This window comes from Sinocyclocheilus anshuiensis, unplaced genomic scaffold (assembly GCF_001515605.1).
Source record: "Sinocyclocheilus anshuiensis isolate Anshui unplaced genomic scaffold, SAMN03320099.WGS_v1.1 scaffold2161, whole genome shotgun sequence".
Taxonomy (NCBI): Eukaryota; Metazoa; Chordata; class Actinopteri; order Cypriniformes; family Cyprinidae; genus Sinocyclocheilus; species Sinocyclocheilus anshuiensis.
This window is the reverse complement of record NW_015551119.1, coordinates 166,878-181,297: the sequence shown is the minus strand read 5'-3', so window position 1 is coordinate 181,297 and position 14,420 is coordinate 166,878. Positions and strand designations below refer to the sequence as shown.

General features: G+C 35.5%; 2 protein-coding genes across 2 annotated transcripts in view; one reads left to right on the top strand and one right to left on the bottom strand.

The window, feature by feature from the left end:
• Positions 1–3,399, bottom strand: part of LOC107663067 (band 4.1-like protein 1) — a 59,999-nt gene extending 56,600 nt beyond the window's left edge. The window contains exon 1 of the mRNA XM_016453216.1: positions 3,160–3,399. The gene's annotated coding sequence lies outside the window, so the exon portion shown is untranslated. The remainder of the gene's footprint in view (positions 1–3,159) is intronic.
• Positions 3,400–13,077: 9,678 nt separating this feature from the next.
• LOC107663060 (endothelin-3-like) overlaps positions 13,078–14,420 on the top strand; it is a 9,453-nt gene continuing 8,110 nt past the window's right edge. Inside the window, exons 1-2 of the mRNA XM_016453213.1 lie at positions 13,078–13,489; positions 14,177–14,384. Of these exons, the coding sequence (XP_016308699.1) occupies positions 13,426–13,489; positions 14,177–14,384 (272 nt within the window). The 5' untranslated portion in view covers positions 13,078–13,425. The remainder of the gene's footprint in view (positions 13,490–14,176; positions 14,385–14,420) is intronic.

The window sequence follows — 14,420 nt, the reverse complement described above, 5'->3', positions numbered from 1 at the left end:
TCTAAAGTATAAGTATGTTTATTTAACACATTTACTTTTTAATCCATTTTCAAATGATTTCAAATTCTTAAACATTAATTAAAATTAGGGCTGCACGATATGCTTTCCAAGATATCGGCATCGGCATCGGCTGTCAAAAAAACAATATCGGTCGACCACTACACATGACACACCGCAGCCACATTAGCGCTGTATGACAAATGTATTGGTTTTATGTCTTTGTTCCTTTTAATTCAAAATATTTATAAGCTTGCTAACTACACTGTGAAATATCTGGCATTCTGCTTCTCAAATACGTGTAGGAGAAGAATATACTTTGTAGTTACCTACACAAAGTGTTTCTGATGTGGAAAAAAGATTCCCATAGACATCATTGGGTATTTCACAAACAATAAATGCTTTTTTTGCCAGTACTTAAGTGTATTTAAATGTCTTAAACATGAAATAAATATTATGTGGTTGAAAACACTGAACAGCTGTGATATATGACAAGCGATGAGCTCTCCCTTGTCTCTCTATGGTTCAGTGCCAATGCATGAAAGCAGATTGGAATATAGCTGTTGATCATGTTATGCACTGAATGTTGTAATAAAATCAATGTGAACGTACGCACAAGGGTTGAGTGATCAGACTTACTATTTTTGCCTGGCGGACAATAAAATCCCACTAACTTACATTTAAGGGGGGATCAGAGACTTGTGGGTGGGTTTTTTGAATACCCCAGCAACCACATACAGTAACAAAGCTCTAACCTATGAGAAGCTTGTAGCATTATAGCACTCACATTTTCTTCAGAATATGCTAAAATGTAGTTAAAATCAAAGGCAGTAAGAAGCCTAATGAAAATTGTTCAAAAAGGTTCAAAACGAAGGTATTTTTCATCTAATAACGCTAATCTGGCAGGAACAATGCCAAAATTCACATGTGATAAATGAAATGGCCATCCAGACCAATGCACTTCTGTGGTTTGGCAACAGATCCACTATACTTACAGCAAAGATGGGTCATTGTTCAACTAAATTTGTGTCCAGTGTTTTTATGGTTTTCTTAAATGTGTCTGCTGTGGTTTTCAGTCATCCACTTTGATTACTAAACCAGGGCACTTTTTGACTTTTCCATGACCTTTCCAGTCATTTGCAATTACTGAATAAGAAATTTTAATTAATGATTCAAATCAGAAATCACCAAGCAAGTTTGACTTTTCCCAAAAGCAATATTTAGCTGCTGAAATGTTTAAATATAAGCTAAATATAACTAGAGAATGTGCACAATGATTATAGAAATGTCCATGACTTCCCAGTAAGCATGTAGTACATCTCCAAGAACTCTGGAACACATCTAATTATTGAGTACAACATCTAATAGGCATCTTTAAAAGAGTGGCGACTTACATACTAAATTGTAAACATCTCTAACACATCTACATGTCTTTTTAACATCTGACAGGGAATATTTTAAAGATTTATTGCCGATGAGAAAATTCTCTAAAAACACTTCTTGCAGATGAAATGTACAAATAGACATACGCTCTTAAAAATAAAGGTTCTAAAAGGGGTGTTTTGCAGTGATGCTATAGAAGAACCACATTGGGTTACCCAAAGGACCTTTCAGTGAACATTTCTTAAAAGAACCATTTTTATTTAGTCTGAAGAACATTTTAACAATCTAAAGAACCGTTGTGCAGTGGAACGATTCCATGGATGTTAAAGGTTCTTCATGGAACCATCAATGCCAATAAAGAACCTTTAGTGTTTTGTGAAATTGAAAGGTCCGCACTCCTAAAAAAAACGAATGGATTTTTTTTTTTTTGCAGGATGCCATAGAATAACTTTTTTTTTTTTTTTGGTTCCCCATTTTTGGTGATCTGTTCTTAAATGAACCGTTTTTTTTCCTTGTGTGAAGAACATTTTAATAATCTCAAAAACTGTATTTTAATACAAATAACTTTTGTGGTTCCATGGATGTTAAAGGTTCTTTGTAGAACTACAGATGCCAATTATAACTCATTATTTTAAGAGTGCATGGATGGATGTTAAAGGTTCTTCATGGAACCACAATACCAACAAAGAATGTTTACTTTGAAGATAGTTTTATTAAATGAAAAGGTTCCATGGCTGTTAAAGATTCTCAAAGAAACCACAGATGCCAATAAAGAACCTTTATTTTTGAGTGTAAGTGATGTATGTCCTAGATTTTATTAATTTCCATTACTTTTCCAGGCCTGGAAACACACAATTATAAACCTCCCCAATATTTCCAGGTTTGAAAAGCAACTAGACTTTGTAATCCAGTTGCTGGAGACCTTTGTATACTCATCTGAGCCTCTTCAAGCAAAACACAGCAGAAAAATCTGGCATGAACCACATGGGTGCTGTAGTATAAACAAGCCACACAATACAAATACGCAAACAAACACATAACAAGTCCAGTTGTTTTCTGAAACGCGTTGGCAAATGTTCATTTTTCTCCCAGCGTGCTCCTTCAGCTCTATTATAGCAAACTAACATGGTGCGCACTGGAGCGTAAATACTCGCGCTCTCTCCATAGTCTCAACAGCTTTCAGTTAATTGGCTGCTCGAGCCACACGAAGCGTGCGCGACTGCCCCCGGTGCCACACCCTCTTTTCATTAAACAGCCTTGACACCCCACTTACATCCGAGTCAACAATAAGCAACATTTAAATTATAGTGAAGCTCGGATGGCGAAGATAAACGTTATTCTGCACGTGATACAATGCCCACCACGGGAAGAAACACAGCACCCGAAAGCCTGATATTTCGCTTTATGCAATATATAAGGGTTCAATTTCAGCGCTATTCTCCTCTATGAGTCAAATAGGTTAGTCTACCTGCACTGAAAGACAAGCGCAGCTCATTTACACATATTGTTCAGTACAACAACGGCATCCTTTTACTATCCTCTCCACTAAACCCAGTTTTTTTATGTTAAAAGATGACCACATGACCAAAAGCGGTAGCAAACCCTTGTTAACATACCGGCCTGCCGCGCAAAATGTCAAATGCCAGAATAACGCAAAATTTTAGGCTCATCGCAAGGGCATATGCTGATTCATTCATATAGGCACATTCAGCCTGTTTACATTGCACAGTTCACGGATAGTGAGTATACACAGGATGACAGCGCAACAAAGAGCCTTACCTGTCTCTCCAGGTTTGACGCGCGGATTTCCGTCCAAATGCCGACCATTGAGGGCTTGTGATTGCCACCGCCCTGCTGCTTCTGCTCCCCGTCAAACGATGGATACTGTCCGAGAGGATGAATGAGCGGAGCAGCGGACGGAGGGGGAAGAGCAGCTCTCTCGGGTGGATGGATGAGAGGAGAGGAGAGGAGAGGAGCGGAGAGGAGAAGAGGAGGAGGAGAGGAGAGGAGAGGAGCGTAGGGGGCGTATGCACGTTGGAATACACCAAACTCCTTCCTCACCACTGAGAGAGCAGCGCTCAACTGAACACTCACAGATTTCATCATCACGGATGCGCTACACGCCTCTATCCCGCTTTATGTCCGTCCATATAGGCTACACTACCGCATTCCTTTAATTCAGTGAACAAATGAAATGTTAGAGTAAATTGTACCTGTAGGCTATACATGTGAGAGTGCGCGAGTAACCATAGATAAAATAAAAATACACCAGAATAGAACTGAATACTTTTTGTCCCTATACAGACAAATACAAGTTACCAATGCAAGGTAAAAATGTTTTGTCAGGTAACTAAAAATGTGCTTCATGTGGTAACATTTTTGAATTACTGAGTTTTATATAAGTGAAAATATTATTTAACTCTTTATTGGATGCATTATGTTGTTGTTGTTTTTTTTATTATTATTATATATTTTTTTATTATTATTATACACTTAGAGGTCTCTTAGGACCTCATTACTAAAATTGAACAATTGTGTTAAACAATTTAGAAAAATAATATTTTGGAGCATTATTAAAAAAGTGAAAAGGCAAACAAATAAATAAATAAATACATAATATTTGTAAAATAAGATATTTTGAATATTGCCAGTAACCAAATAGTTTTGGTGACCATTGACTTTTTTGTATGGACAAAAACAAAACACACTTTTCTCAAAATATCTTTTTATGTTCCACAGAACAAAGTCCTTCTTCTCCTCCCTGAATATTATTATTCATTTATTTATTTATTTATATATTTCTTTCTTTATTTGTTTGTTTGTTTGTAATTATTTGTTTATTTATTGCATTTCTTTGCTTTCTTTTAACATAAAAGAGGATATTTTGAAGAATGCTGGTACCCAGACACTTTTAGTTGCCTTTGACTTCTACAGGTTTGGAACAACATGAGGGTGAGTAAATGATGAAAGATTTTTCATTTCTAAAATTAATGAAGTGAATTTGAGATAAGTTATTCTCAAACTAATACCACAATAAACCTGAGAATTAATAACTCAGAAACACAAAAGAACAAAAAAAATGCAAGTGTACAAAAAAAAGCACAACTAATATTTACACAATCCAGCATTCATAATGTATATGAAGCAAAAATGATGAGAAAGAGGACAACTTTAAACTTAGTTCAGCATGTTCAAACACTTGGAATCCACGTCCTCCTCCAAAAATTGAAATATCTCATGGTGTAGAAAGAATCGCAACCCCACACAAACAATTGGTTCAGACTGCTGCTGATAGAAATCCCTCACTTCTGAATTAAGGGAACAAAATGCCCTGCTGATGAAACAGAATGTGATCACAGAGTTATTAAATGTCCATTCCATCACCATCGTGCTAAATGAAGGCCTGCTGTCTGAATTCTTTTTTTTTTTTATTAGTTTTAATAAAAGTTTAAAATGTGGCTAAGTTTTAAATGTATAACTTCATACAAATACAACTGAAAAAATATTGTTTTATTTATACAAATAATTGAGGTTATTTCTGGAGTACTGTATTATTGCATATTCAGCCCTATTAAACAGTGAGGTTGTTGCCTGATGGGAAATGTGCTCTGTAGTGGGAGTGCATTTGTAATTACAGCGCAGGAAATGAGTGTGCATGTTGAGAAAATTATAGCAGAGTGTACAAATGACAGTCCTTATATACACAGTGAGGCTATTAAAGAGCAGCTATTTTTGTTGTTTGTCAAGAAACACTGACAAAGAACTTTACTCAGCAAATTAATAGTCAAAAACTGAGAGTGGAATAATAAACCACTCGAGTGGAATAATAAAAATACCTCCATAATAAATATGTTTGGTACAGCTGGAACTGTTGCTATAAATATTTTAACCAGAGGATGGCAGCATTATTTTTTTCTGAACATGTAATGGTCTATTCACAGGCCTTTGTGTTTTGTACACTGTGGCCTGACGTGAAATACACTACTCCCATATGAACAGAATATGTGGGAAAATCATTGTCGGCGACGAGGGCGAACTTTCGAGTAATTACCATCATTATGCATATTTTACTGGGAAACAACACCCTTGTTTTCAGTCCTTTGTGGTTTGGAGGGAATGTCAAGAAAAGTTCATATGTCATGTAAGAGATAAAATCAGATACTTGGGGACTAGAGATCGGGCTTGTGAAACACCTAAAATGGTAAGTCTCAAACAAAATATGAGCCACAGGTTCTGTGCACAGCAGGGAAAAAATAATGCTAAATGCAAATAATAACATTCAGCTAGCCATGTGCATAAAATACAATTGTTTAGCAGCCTTTAAATTAAAGGAGAAATCTCTCACCATATCTTTTGCTGTTGATGTCAAAAGAGTCCAATGGTATTTTGACACAAATTAATTTGACATTTTGTAGAAGCTATTGCCAAATGAGGCAGATGCCAACATGGACAGGTTGCGTGAGATGTCCTCATCCTCTCATGCTATGAACAAAAGTATGCAAAGTTAAATAAAAAATGCAACCCAGACTTCATTTAATATGGGTTCACTTACAGGATAAATATGGTTTGCTTTACGAGAGCGTGAAACTATGAAAAACAATTCAAGACATTTAAAAAAAAAATAACATTGTCTTTGCTCCTTTTCAGCCAGTGTCAGGTTAATAATTTTGCATATTGTTGGGCCTATGGAGCTGATGGTAATATTAATACATTAAAATGTCCAATGTAAAATCTGTGGCTTGATGGAAAACCAGATCAACTGATTCAACACCTTCCCTGATACAACAAATCTTGTTATCTGGATTGTGGAGGGTCACAGTAACTGATGAAGTGATGGTTTGAGCAATGGACTGAGGGAGGAAGGTATGTCTCATACAAAGATAAAACACCTCTTCAGTTCATCTTACTCATTGTACATATTGTAAGAAAATGGGAGAATTTGTCAGAGCTAACTTTAAAGGGAGGACAAATGTAACAACCAATCAAATGTGGACAGGATTGTGTCATCGAGTTGTTTTAGTAATGAGATTATGTTTCATTTTTTCCACCTACACATTTATCTGAGGGAGCGGGTGCATTATTCTTGCTGTGTTAAAATGATATTGCAATTTTTCCTCTTGAGAATATCATGCTTGATAAGTGTGTGAAAAATGGATTTTCACTGAATATAACAAAAATGAACTGTTTTTTCAAGTTAAATTCATTTAATTAATACTGCAAGAAAACATCTTGCTTGACTTCATCTGACAAAACTGTAACAATTACCTATTTATATGAAAGGAATAGCTCAGCCTAAAATGAAAATATATTGAAAATTCACTCACCACCAGGCAATCCAAAATGTAGATGAGTTTATTACAACATCACATGAATATTCATCCCATTAATACTCATTGTACACTCTCAGAAATAAGGTACAAAAGCTGTCACTGGGGCAGTATCTTTTCAAAAGGTACACTTCTGTACCTTTGAGGTACTAATATGTACACTTTAGGTACTAATATGTACCTTTAAGGTACCAATATGGACTAAAGGTGTGCCTTTTGAAAAGGTACCACCCCAGTGACATCTTTTGTACCTTTTTTTCTGAGTGTAGCCTGTTGTAATACTACTGCGTGATAACCAGATATAGCCACATCTCTATTATGGATCAGTGGATAGCCTACATGAATTGAAAGGTATGAACACGCAAATGTTTTCGTGCATACATGTGTTTATCGTGCATGCACTGAATGTTTTTTTTTATTTTTTTTATACAAATGTCACTTTAGCAGCTCCATAATACGGACACAGCGAGGTCATTTAATTCATTCAAAACGGGCAGATGATTTGGAAAATCCCTCAGGTATGGGTTTCATTAACCTGGGCTTGGCAAGTATTACACAAGCCAGTTTGGGAGTCTCAGGAATGTAGGATATGAAGGTCAGGGTCATCAAGCAAGACCTGCAGTAGATAAGTTTGATGTATTATAGCTGTATCTGTACTGGCAGAGAAGCAGGCATTCTTGTAGCTGAGCTTGTGTAATGCATCAGAACAATTCCATTTAAATTCTATTTAAAGGTGTTATGATCAGACAGTAGTATTAAAATATTAGATCAGTGCATAGTGTGTTTAAGAATGATGGATTGTATTACTCTGTTTAATGGACGTTTGAAATTAAATTCAAATTGAGTGGCAAAATTCAATGACACTTCCACCTGAAATAATTATAAACCGTAAAATACTAAAAAAGCAAAATTAGTATGTACAAAAGGCCCTAGTCTGTGAACCATCTGGGAATGAAGGCGCCCAACATAATGAACTAATCAGGTCTCACTATTGTCTGCCAATTCCTTGAATCTCCATCCCGAGTGCTCTCCAGTGTCTTGGATGCAATTTCAAGTCAACATTGATGTATTTCTTTTTAATGAATTAAAGCAGAACTTGTTGAGGTTCCCCCAGATGCCTGCTTGATTCAGGCTTAATATGGCGAGAAAAGTACTGCCATTTTTCCAAACACTCACCCTGAAAGCTCATATCATGGGGGCTGTAGTACAACGCATTATGCAAACAAAAGGCATCTAGTTGTTTAAATTGCCACCAACAACTCAATGACATTCAGACCTCTCACAGAAAATGACCACATTAGAAGCACACAAACCTTCTTCAACACAACAATCCACTCCGCGGGAACTTCTTTTGTAATGCTGCTGTAAAAACAGATCCTATTCACTGTAGCTTCGGGTCACAGAGGCTTTTCATTTGGTCAGCTCTCTGGCACAGGTAGGTGGTTTGTTGTTTGATTTCATTCATATATTTTGATGGCTAGAATTCCTAGAGTACAATTCAGTAATGAAAGACAATATGGTTTTCGAAAAAAAACTCCCTTCCACACCTAATTTTTCACTAACTAGCTCCTTTTTGTTATTCAGATGAAGCCAACATATTACTTAACTGAAGATAAACATTGTTATTGAATTCAATTCAATTCACTTTCATTTTTAGTGCTTTTTAAAAATACATATTCTTCCAAAGGAGTTGTATGAAAAATACTGTAGCACCTTTCAAACGCCACAATAAGTGAGTTTTTTGTAACTAACGTAACCAGTTGAGTGATGATAATATTGGACTGATATTAGGCCTTTCATATTTTCTCACTGGCTGCATTTTAAACGATCTGGAGCTTATTTATGGAGACACCTGGACATCCAGCATCAGGGACGTGCAGACATTTTGAGGGGCAGGGGCTCAAGTGGGAAAAGGGCACTTCTCATATTTATTTAAAAAAAATTCTAAATAAAACATAAAAATATATTAGGGGCACCTGCAGTAACCTGCATAACCTGCAGTTACAAATGCTTTAATACTGTTTTGATATTTTAAACATAAAACGTTCAATACTGATATTTGAAATTATTTAAAAATAAAAGAAAGAAAAAGAAAATACTTTAACTATGAAACTAAAACTGCCAGTAGGAGGCAGCAAGTCACTGTTAATAAGTGAGTCATTGCGACTGAACCGAATCATTTAAACGGTTGATTCATTCAGGAACAAAACAGCGTCATGTTGCTCAGAGACCAAATTGGAATTATATTTGTTGGCGAAATAGAGCAAAAACAGTCAATATTGTGTCTAAAACGTAAGTGTCTTAATATTAAATTCTTGTTTATTGAACTGCTGTATAAAATCAATATCACATTTGTAATCATGCTGCTTTTTGGTGGAAAAAACGTCAGTCTTCGCGTGATACTGATTAACTATATGGAATGATATAAATATACATTTCTGCCCTGATAGCTTGAATTTTGTGATCATTCTAAATGCATTTTAATAAACTGAATCATGCAGTGAAAGAACGTGGAGTGGTCTAACCTGCTAAACTTTAGCTAACTTACATGGTAGCTCTCATGAGTCATGGATGTTAGCCAGACAAATTAACTACATTTGCTTTTTGTCATTAATAATTAGCTTTAAATTCGAGGCACCGGTAGCTTAGTCTTTTGTTCATCACCACGCACCTCCACATCAAGACAAACACAACTGGAAAGAGAGGGAGGGTTCACTTCTGCCGCTGCGGTTCTCTGTCTGTGACTGTGATGTGCCGATCAGAGTCTCAACATTTCCTGACCCGACCTGATATTTCGTTTTTTATTTGTTTGACAGGGAAAGCTGTGATCAAATAGTAACACGCACACATATATATTAATTTATTTTGAAAAAAAAAAAAAAAGAACTCCCCAGAAAAAAGGCCACTTTCTCTCGAGGAAGAAAAAGGGCAGGTGCTCAAAGCCCCCTTTGATGTTTATGTGTGCACGTGCCTGTCCAGCATCTTGAATAAGATCATTCCAATTTATTAAGTGAAAGAATGCTGTTCTAGAGACTGTATAGGATGATATAACAGTTGAACTACCTACACAGAGATTTGGACCAATGACTAGTACTTTTGCTTTATCAGAGTTTAGCACAAGTTACTTGGCATCATTTGTTAAATGTTCTGTACCATCTGTGGAAAACTGTGAAATTTTATCTGGTCTAGAGGAAATATAAAGATGTGCCGTCTGCACAACAGTGAAAGCTAACTGCAGAAAATAAAGTCTTTTCAGATGTCAGTTATTGTTACAATGTGCATTTCTAGACTTATAGTGCCATAATCATCCATATTTGACTGGGTGATGGGGTAGTACTACAACACGTTCAATGGACTGTACTGTTGTTTAAAACATGCACATTTTTCAGCTGAAAAAAACTTTATTTTTGAAAGTCATTAGTGTTTGTTTGTTTGTTTGTTTGTCTGTTTATTATAATTATGCGATCTAGAACTTTTATGCAGTGCATGCAATTGTAAAGACTATTAATCTGTCATTCACAGCCTCATTTTCATCTGTGTAAAATTCAGCCTGGCATGTACCCTGAGGTATATTTAATTCAAATTCCTCCAATGAAATAAAATGTGACCATCTTGAATCCATATTACATGCTGGTAACAATCTAAAATCAGATTCATTAGGGACATGTATGTACTTATAACTGTACATATTTTACATTTTGTTAATTAAGAAGCAATGCTGGATTTTTCAGAATCCTATAATTTCAAGAGCTAGTCTCTTCCTCATAGCTTGTTAGTATAGATTTTTTAATAAATAAAGACCCACATTCTTTCCTTTATATGTGAAATTTGGGAAATTTATTTGAAAAATAGAAGAATCTGTGGAATTATTTTTGATGAAAATATCCAGTATATTTATTGGAGATTAAGATTTTAGTTTTTCTTGAGTTTCTCTCCATAACAAATTATATTTTATAATCTCTCTACACTAAAACAACAAACTTCTGCAAAATATTACATTTCTCAATGAGGTGTCAGGTTTTCGGTTAAGAAAAATGTTTTAGTCTATAGAAAGGGCACTTTTACTAGCCTATATTTATTTAAAGTCATGCCATGGTAGGGTCAGGAAAGTGATTAAACTAGATTTTCTGTATAGTTTCACAGCTGGGACTGGGCAAAGCTTCAAGTGCATGGTGTTTTACTTGGCTGTAATCAAACTGTGTTTGCTTTGTGCATATATGTTTGAATACTGATGTAACATATATTTTCCTTGCATGTACTTAGTGGCTTTTGAGGCAGAGCTTCTTAAACATTCAAACCTCCAGGCAGAGCATACATAAATGTCCCCAGGAGTTTGGCTCCAAAAATGTTTTTCATCATAATAACTCTTAGTGCTTATGAAAACATTGTTTGTTGTTAGATAAACACCTTTGGAAATTATAGCCGCAAAGGATATAGCAATTTATAAAATGTCCAACTTTTATTGGATATGAAGTGGTTATGTAATATTTGATATACATTTGATCTGAATTAATGCGCAGTCAGACTACGGGTATTTCTGAATTACAATCACTTTGCAATAATTGCAAAATTACAGCAACTGATATGAAAAACTCCTTATTTCCCACTGTCCACAAAAATGAGAGATGCTTGTGAGTGAATTGTTTCTGTTCTGTTTTTTCCCCATATAATTGGTGTGGATTTCCTCTTTCTCCACTGCAGTTAACCAGGGTGCTGGATGGGAAAACTTCCTGATGTTTGTGGGTTTGATTTAGGGATAGGGATAGGCATGTCCCGTGCCCAAATACAGCTTCTGCCAAGACCCTTATGAAATTCAGATAAGTAAATGTGTCCTTTTGCATTAAAATAATAGCATGTCTATCTAATAGGCTATTTTATCAGTCAGGAATAGAACATTAGATACAACACAGAATAAAAAAAACTATGTTTTTTTTAAAGGAACACTCCACAATTTTTGAAAATAGGCTCCCCTAGAGTTAAACAGTTGAGTTTTACCGTTTTCGAATCCATTCAGCCGATCTCTGGGTCTGGCGGTAGCACTTTTAGCTTAGCTTAGCATAGATCATTGAATCTGATTAGACCATTAGCATCTCGCTCAAAAATGACCAAATAGTTTCTATATTTTTCCTATTTAAAACTCGACACTTCTGTAGTTACATCGTGTACTACGCTAACGGTCTAATCAGATTCAATGATCTATGCTAAGCTAAGCTAAAAGTGCTACCGTCAGACCCGGAGATCGGCTGAATGGATTTAAAAATGGTAAAACTCAACTGTTTAACTCTAGGGGAGTTGGAAAATGAGCCTATTTTCAAAAATAGTGGAGTGTTCCTTTAAATCTGGGTACACTGTGAACTAAATATCACAGAAGTGTCTTACCTTTTAATAGTGTGACCTAAATGACAAAAGTTTAGCTGATAAACAACACCGCCAGACCCTGAAGAGATTTATAAAGGGCTTGAAATTCTCTGAGGGATACTGGCCGTCAAACTTAACACTGAAGAGGAAATTGAGGTCAGCAGGACACTGAGGTGGGCAAAAATGTTTATTTGCTTTGAAATGACTCTATGGTATTTTGTGGATTAAAGGAAAAATGTTTCACTCTTCAGCCTCCTGCATAGAAACCACTGATGTAGGTCAGTGTAAGACCTTCAAATGCAACATACTGTATAAATGCGTTTATATTTATAAATTCTTGAAAAATTCTTTCAAATAAAACACTTAAAGAATTAGGTGTGAACCCACTGAAAAGAATAGTTCACCCCAGAATGAAAACTCACTCACTCTCGTTCTGACGGCACCCATTCACTGCAGAAGTTCTATTGGTGAGCAAGTGATGTAATGCTACATTTCTCCAAATCTTTTCTGATGAAGAAACAAACTCATCTACATCTTGGATGGCCTGAGGGCATACACATTTTCAACTAATTTTCATTTTTGGGTGAACTGTTCCTTTAATATAATTTAATAAGGGTGACTAAGTACATTAGCATATTGTGAAGAAAAGTGGATTCTTGGAGTTCCTCTTTACTACCTTCCAAAACCTTATAAAATGCCTTATAGTGCCACATTATAATTAACATTCCCACTGTGGGAAGTCACTGTGCACACAAGATCATTGCAATAAAAGTGAGGGTTGTTAAATGCCACAATTTATTATTCTACAGTTTTGTAAACCTGAGGTAGACCAGAAACCATATGATTGGTTTTCAAGAGGCCAACCTTAATGTCTTCCAGCTATTAAGGTAAAATAATAAATAATGGACTAGGTAGCTATATAAGCGTGAGCGAATTCCTCAAAGCTGAGAATGATTAGTGCTAAAATTCCTGAAGTGTAAAAAGACAATGGAGTGTAAATAACGGCCTGTTTTAGGATATCTATACACAAAAGATGGACTATAAAGGGACGTATCCAAATTCCTAAGCGCGTTACTTTTGTAATATCATGCTGACATGATCTGTCTTGTTTCAGAGCATCGGTCGCTCCTCTGAACTCGTGTCTGTGGGTGGTGTCAACACGCGCTATAAATATACATTTTGTCTGACCGTTAAAAAAAACTTTTTTCCCGTTTCACCGGAGCTTTCTCAGAGATGAAGAAGAGGATGCTCAGAAGTGGTTTGTGGACTGAAGTGGAATCTTTTTGGAAGACATTTTTAATTTAGAATCTCGGATACCGCGTCTGATATTGGTTGCGCGCTCAGTGAGGACGCTGGCAACATGGCACAACAGTTTCCTGGTGCTCTTTTGTTAATTGTGAGTTTGTTAAACATTTTCACCGTGGGTAAGTGTTCCAACTATACTGAACCACTGTTTTCTTGTGAGTTTTACATGAGTAAAGTGGGTTTATAATTTATAGGAGCCATTAATAGTTTGCTATTTGACTAGTTTTAAGTTTTATTTAGCCTACATATGTCATTCAGTTCTTATGTCTTTCCTCATTATCGACTGTTATGTGGCTAATTGTGGGTCACCAGATCACAAGACAGAATAAATGATGGCTTCAATTTAATTTAAGCTACGCTATATACGCCTTTTTGCATTGTGACATTATTGTCATGAAAATTAAGCACATTTTCATTTTCTTTGCTCAATAGTGTAATGTAATTATAATGGTAATAATAATCATTCTTATTATAATTATAATATAAAAATAATTGTGTTAATCTACGAATGTATTGTCATATTATTATTAACAACAACAACAATAATAGTGATAGAACTATTTTTGTGCAGTGAAACAATAAAACTGTATTACATTATGTTGTCAGTAATGAGAATCACAAATTAGAATAACGGTATTTACACAAAACCAAAAGTCACAAAAATAATCATTGTCTTACATAGACATCATATATATATATATATATATATATATATATATATATACACACACACACACACACATTTAAGTGTGCTTGGACATTAGGCTATGCCCTTTGATAATGATTGATTATTGTTCAAATTAAAGGTGCATCATTATCCAGGACAGGAGACCTGCACTCATCTCCGATCTTCTCTGATGATCCGAACAGTGTTTTACATCAGCAGACAGAAGCAGAGCTCATTTCAGCATCACACACCCGCACAAGATCCAAGCGCTGCACTTGCTACTCCTTTAAGGACAGGGAATGTGTTTATTACTGTCACCTGGGCATCATCTGGATCAACACCCCACAGTGGGTACATTACTTTTTTTTTTTTTTTTTAAAATT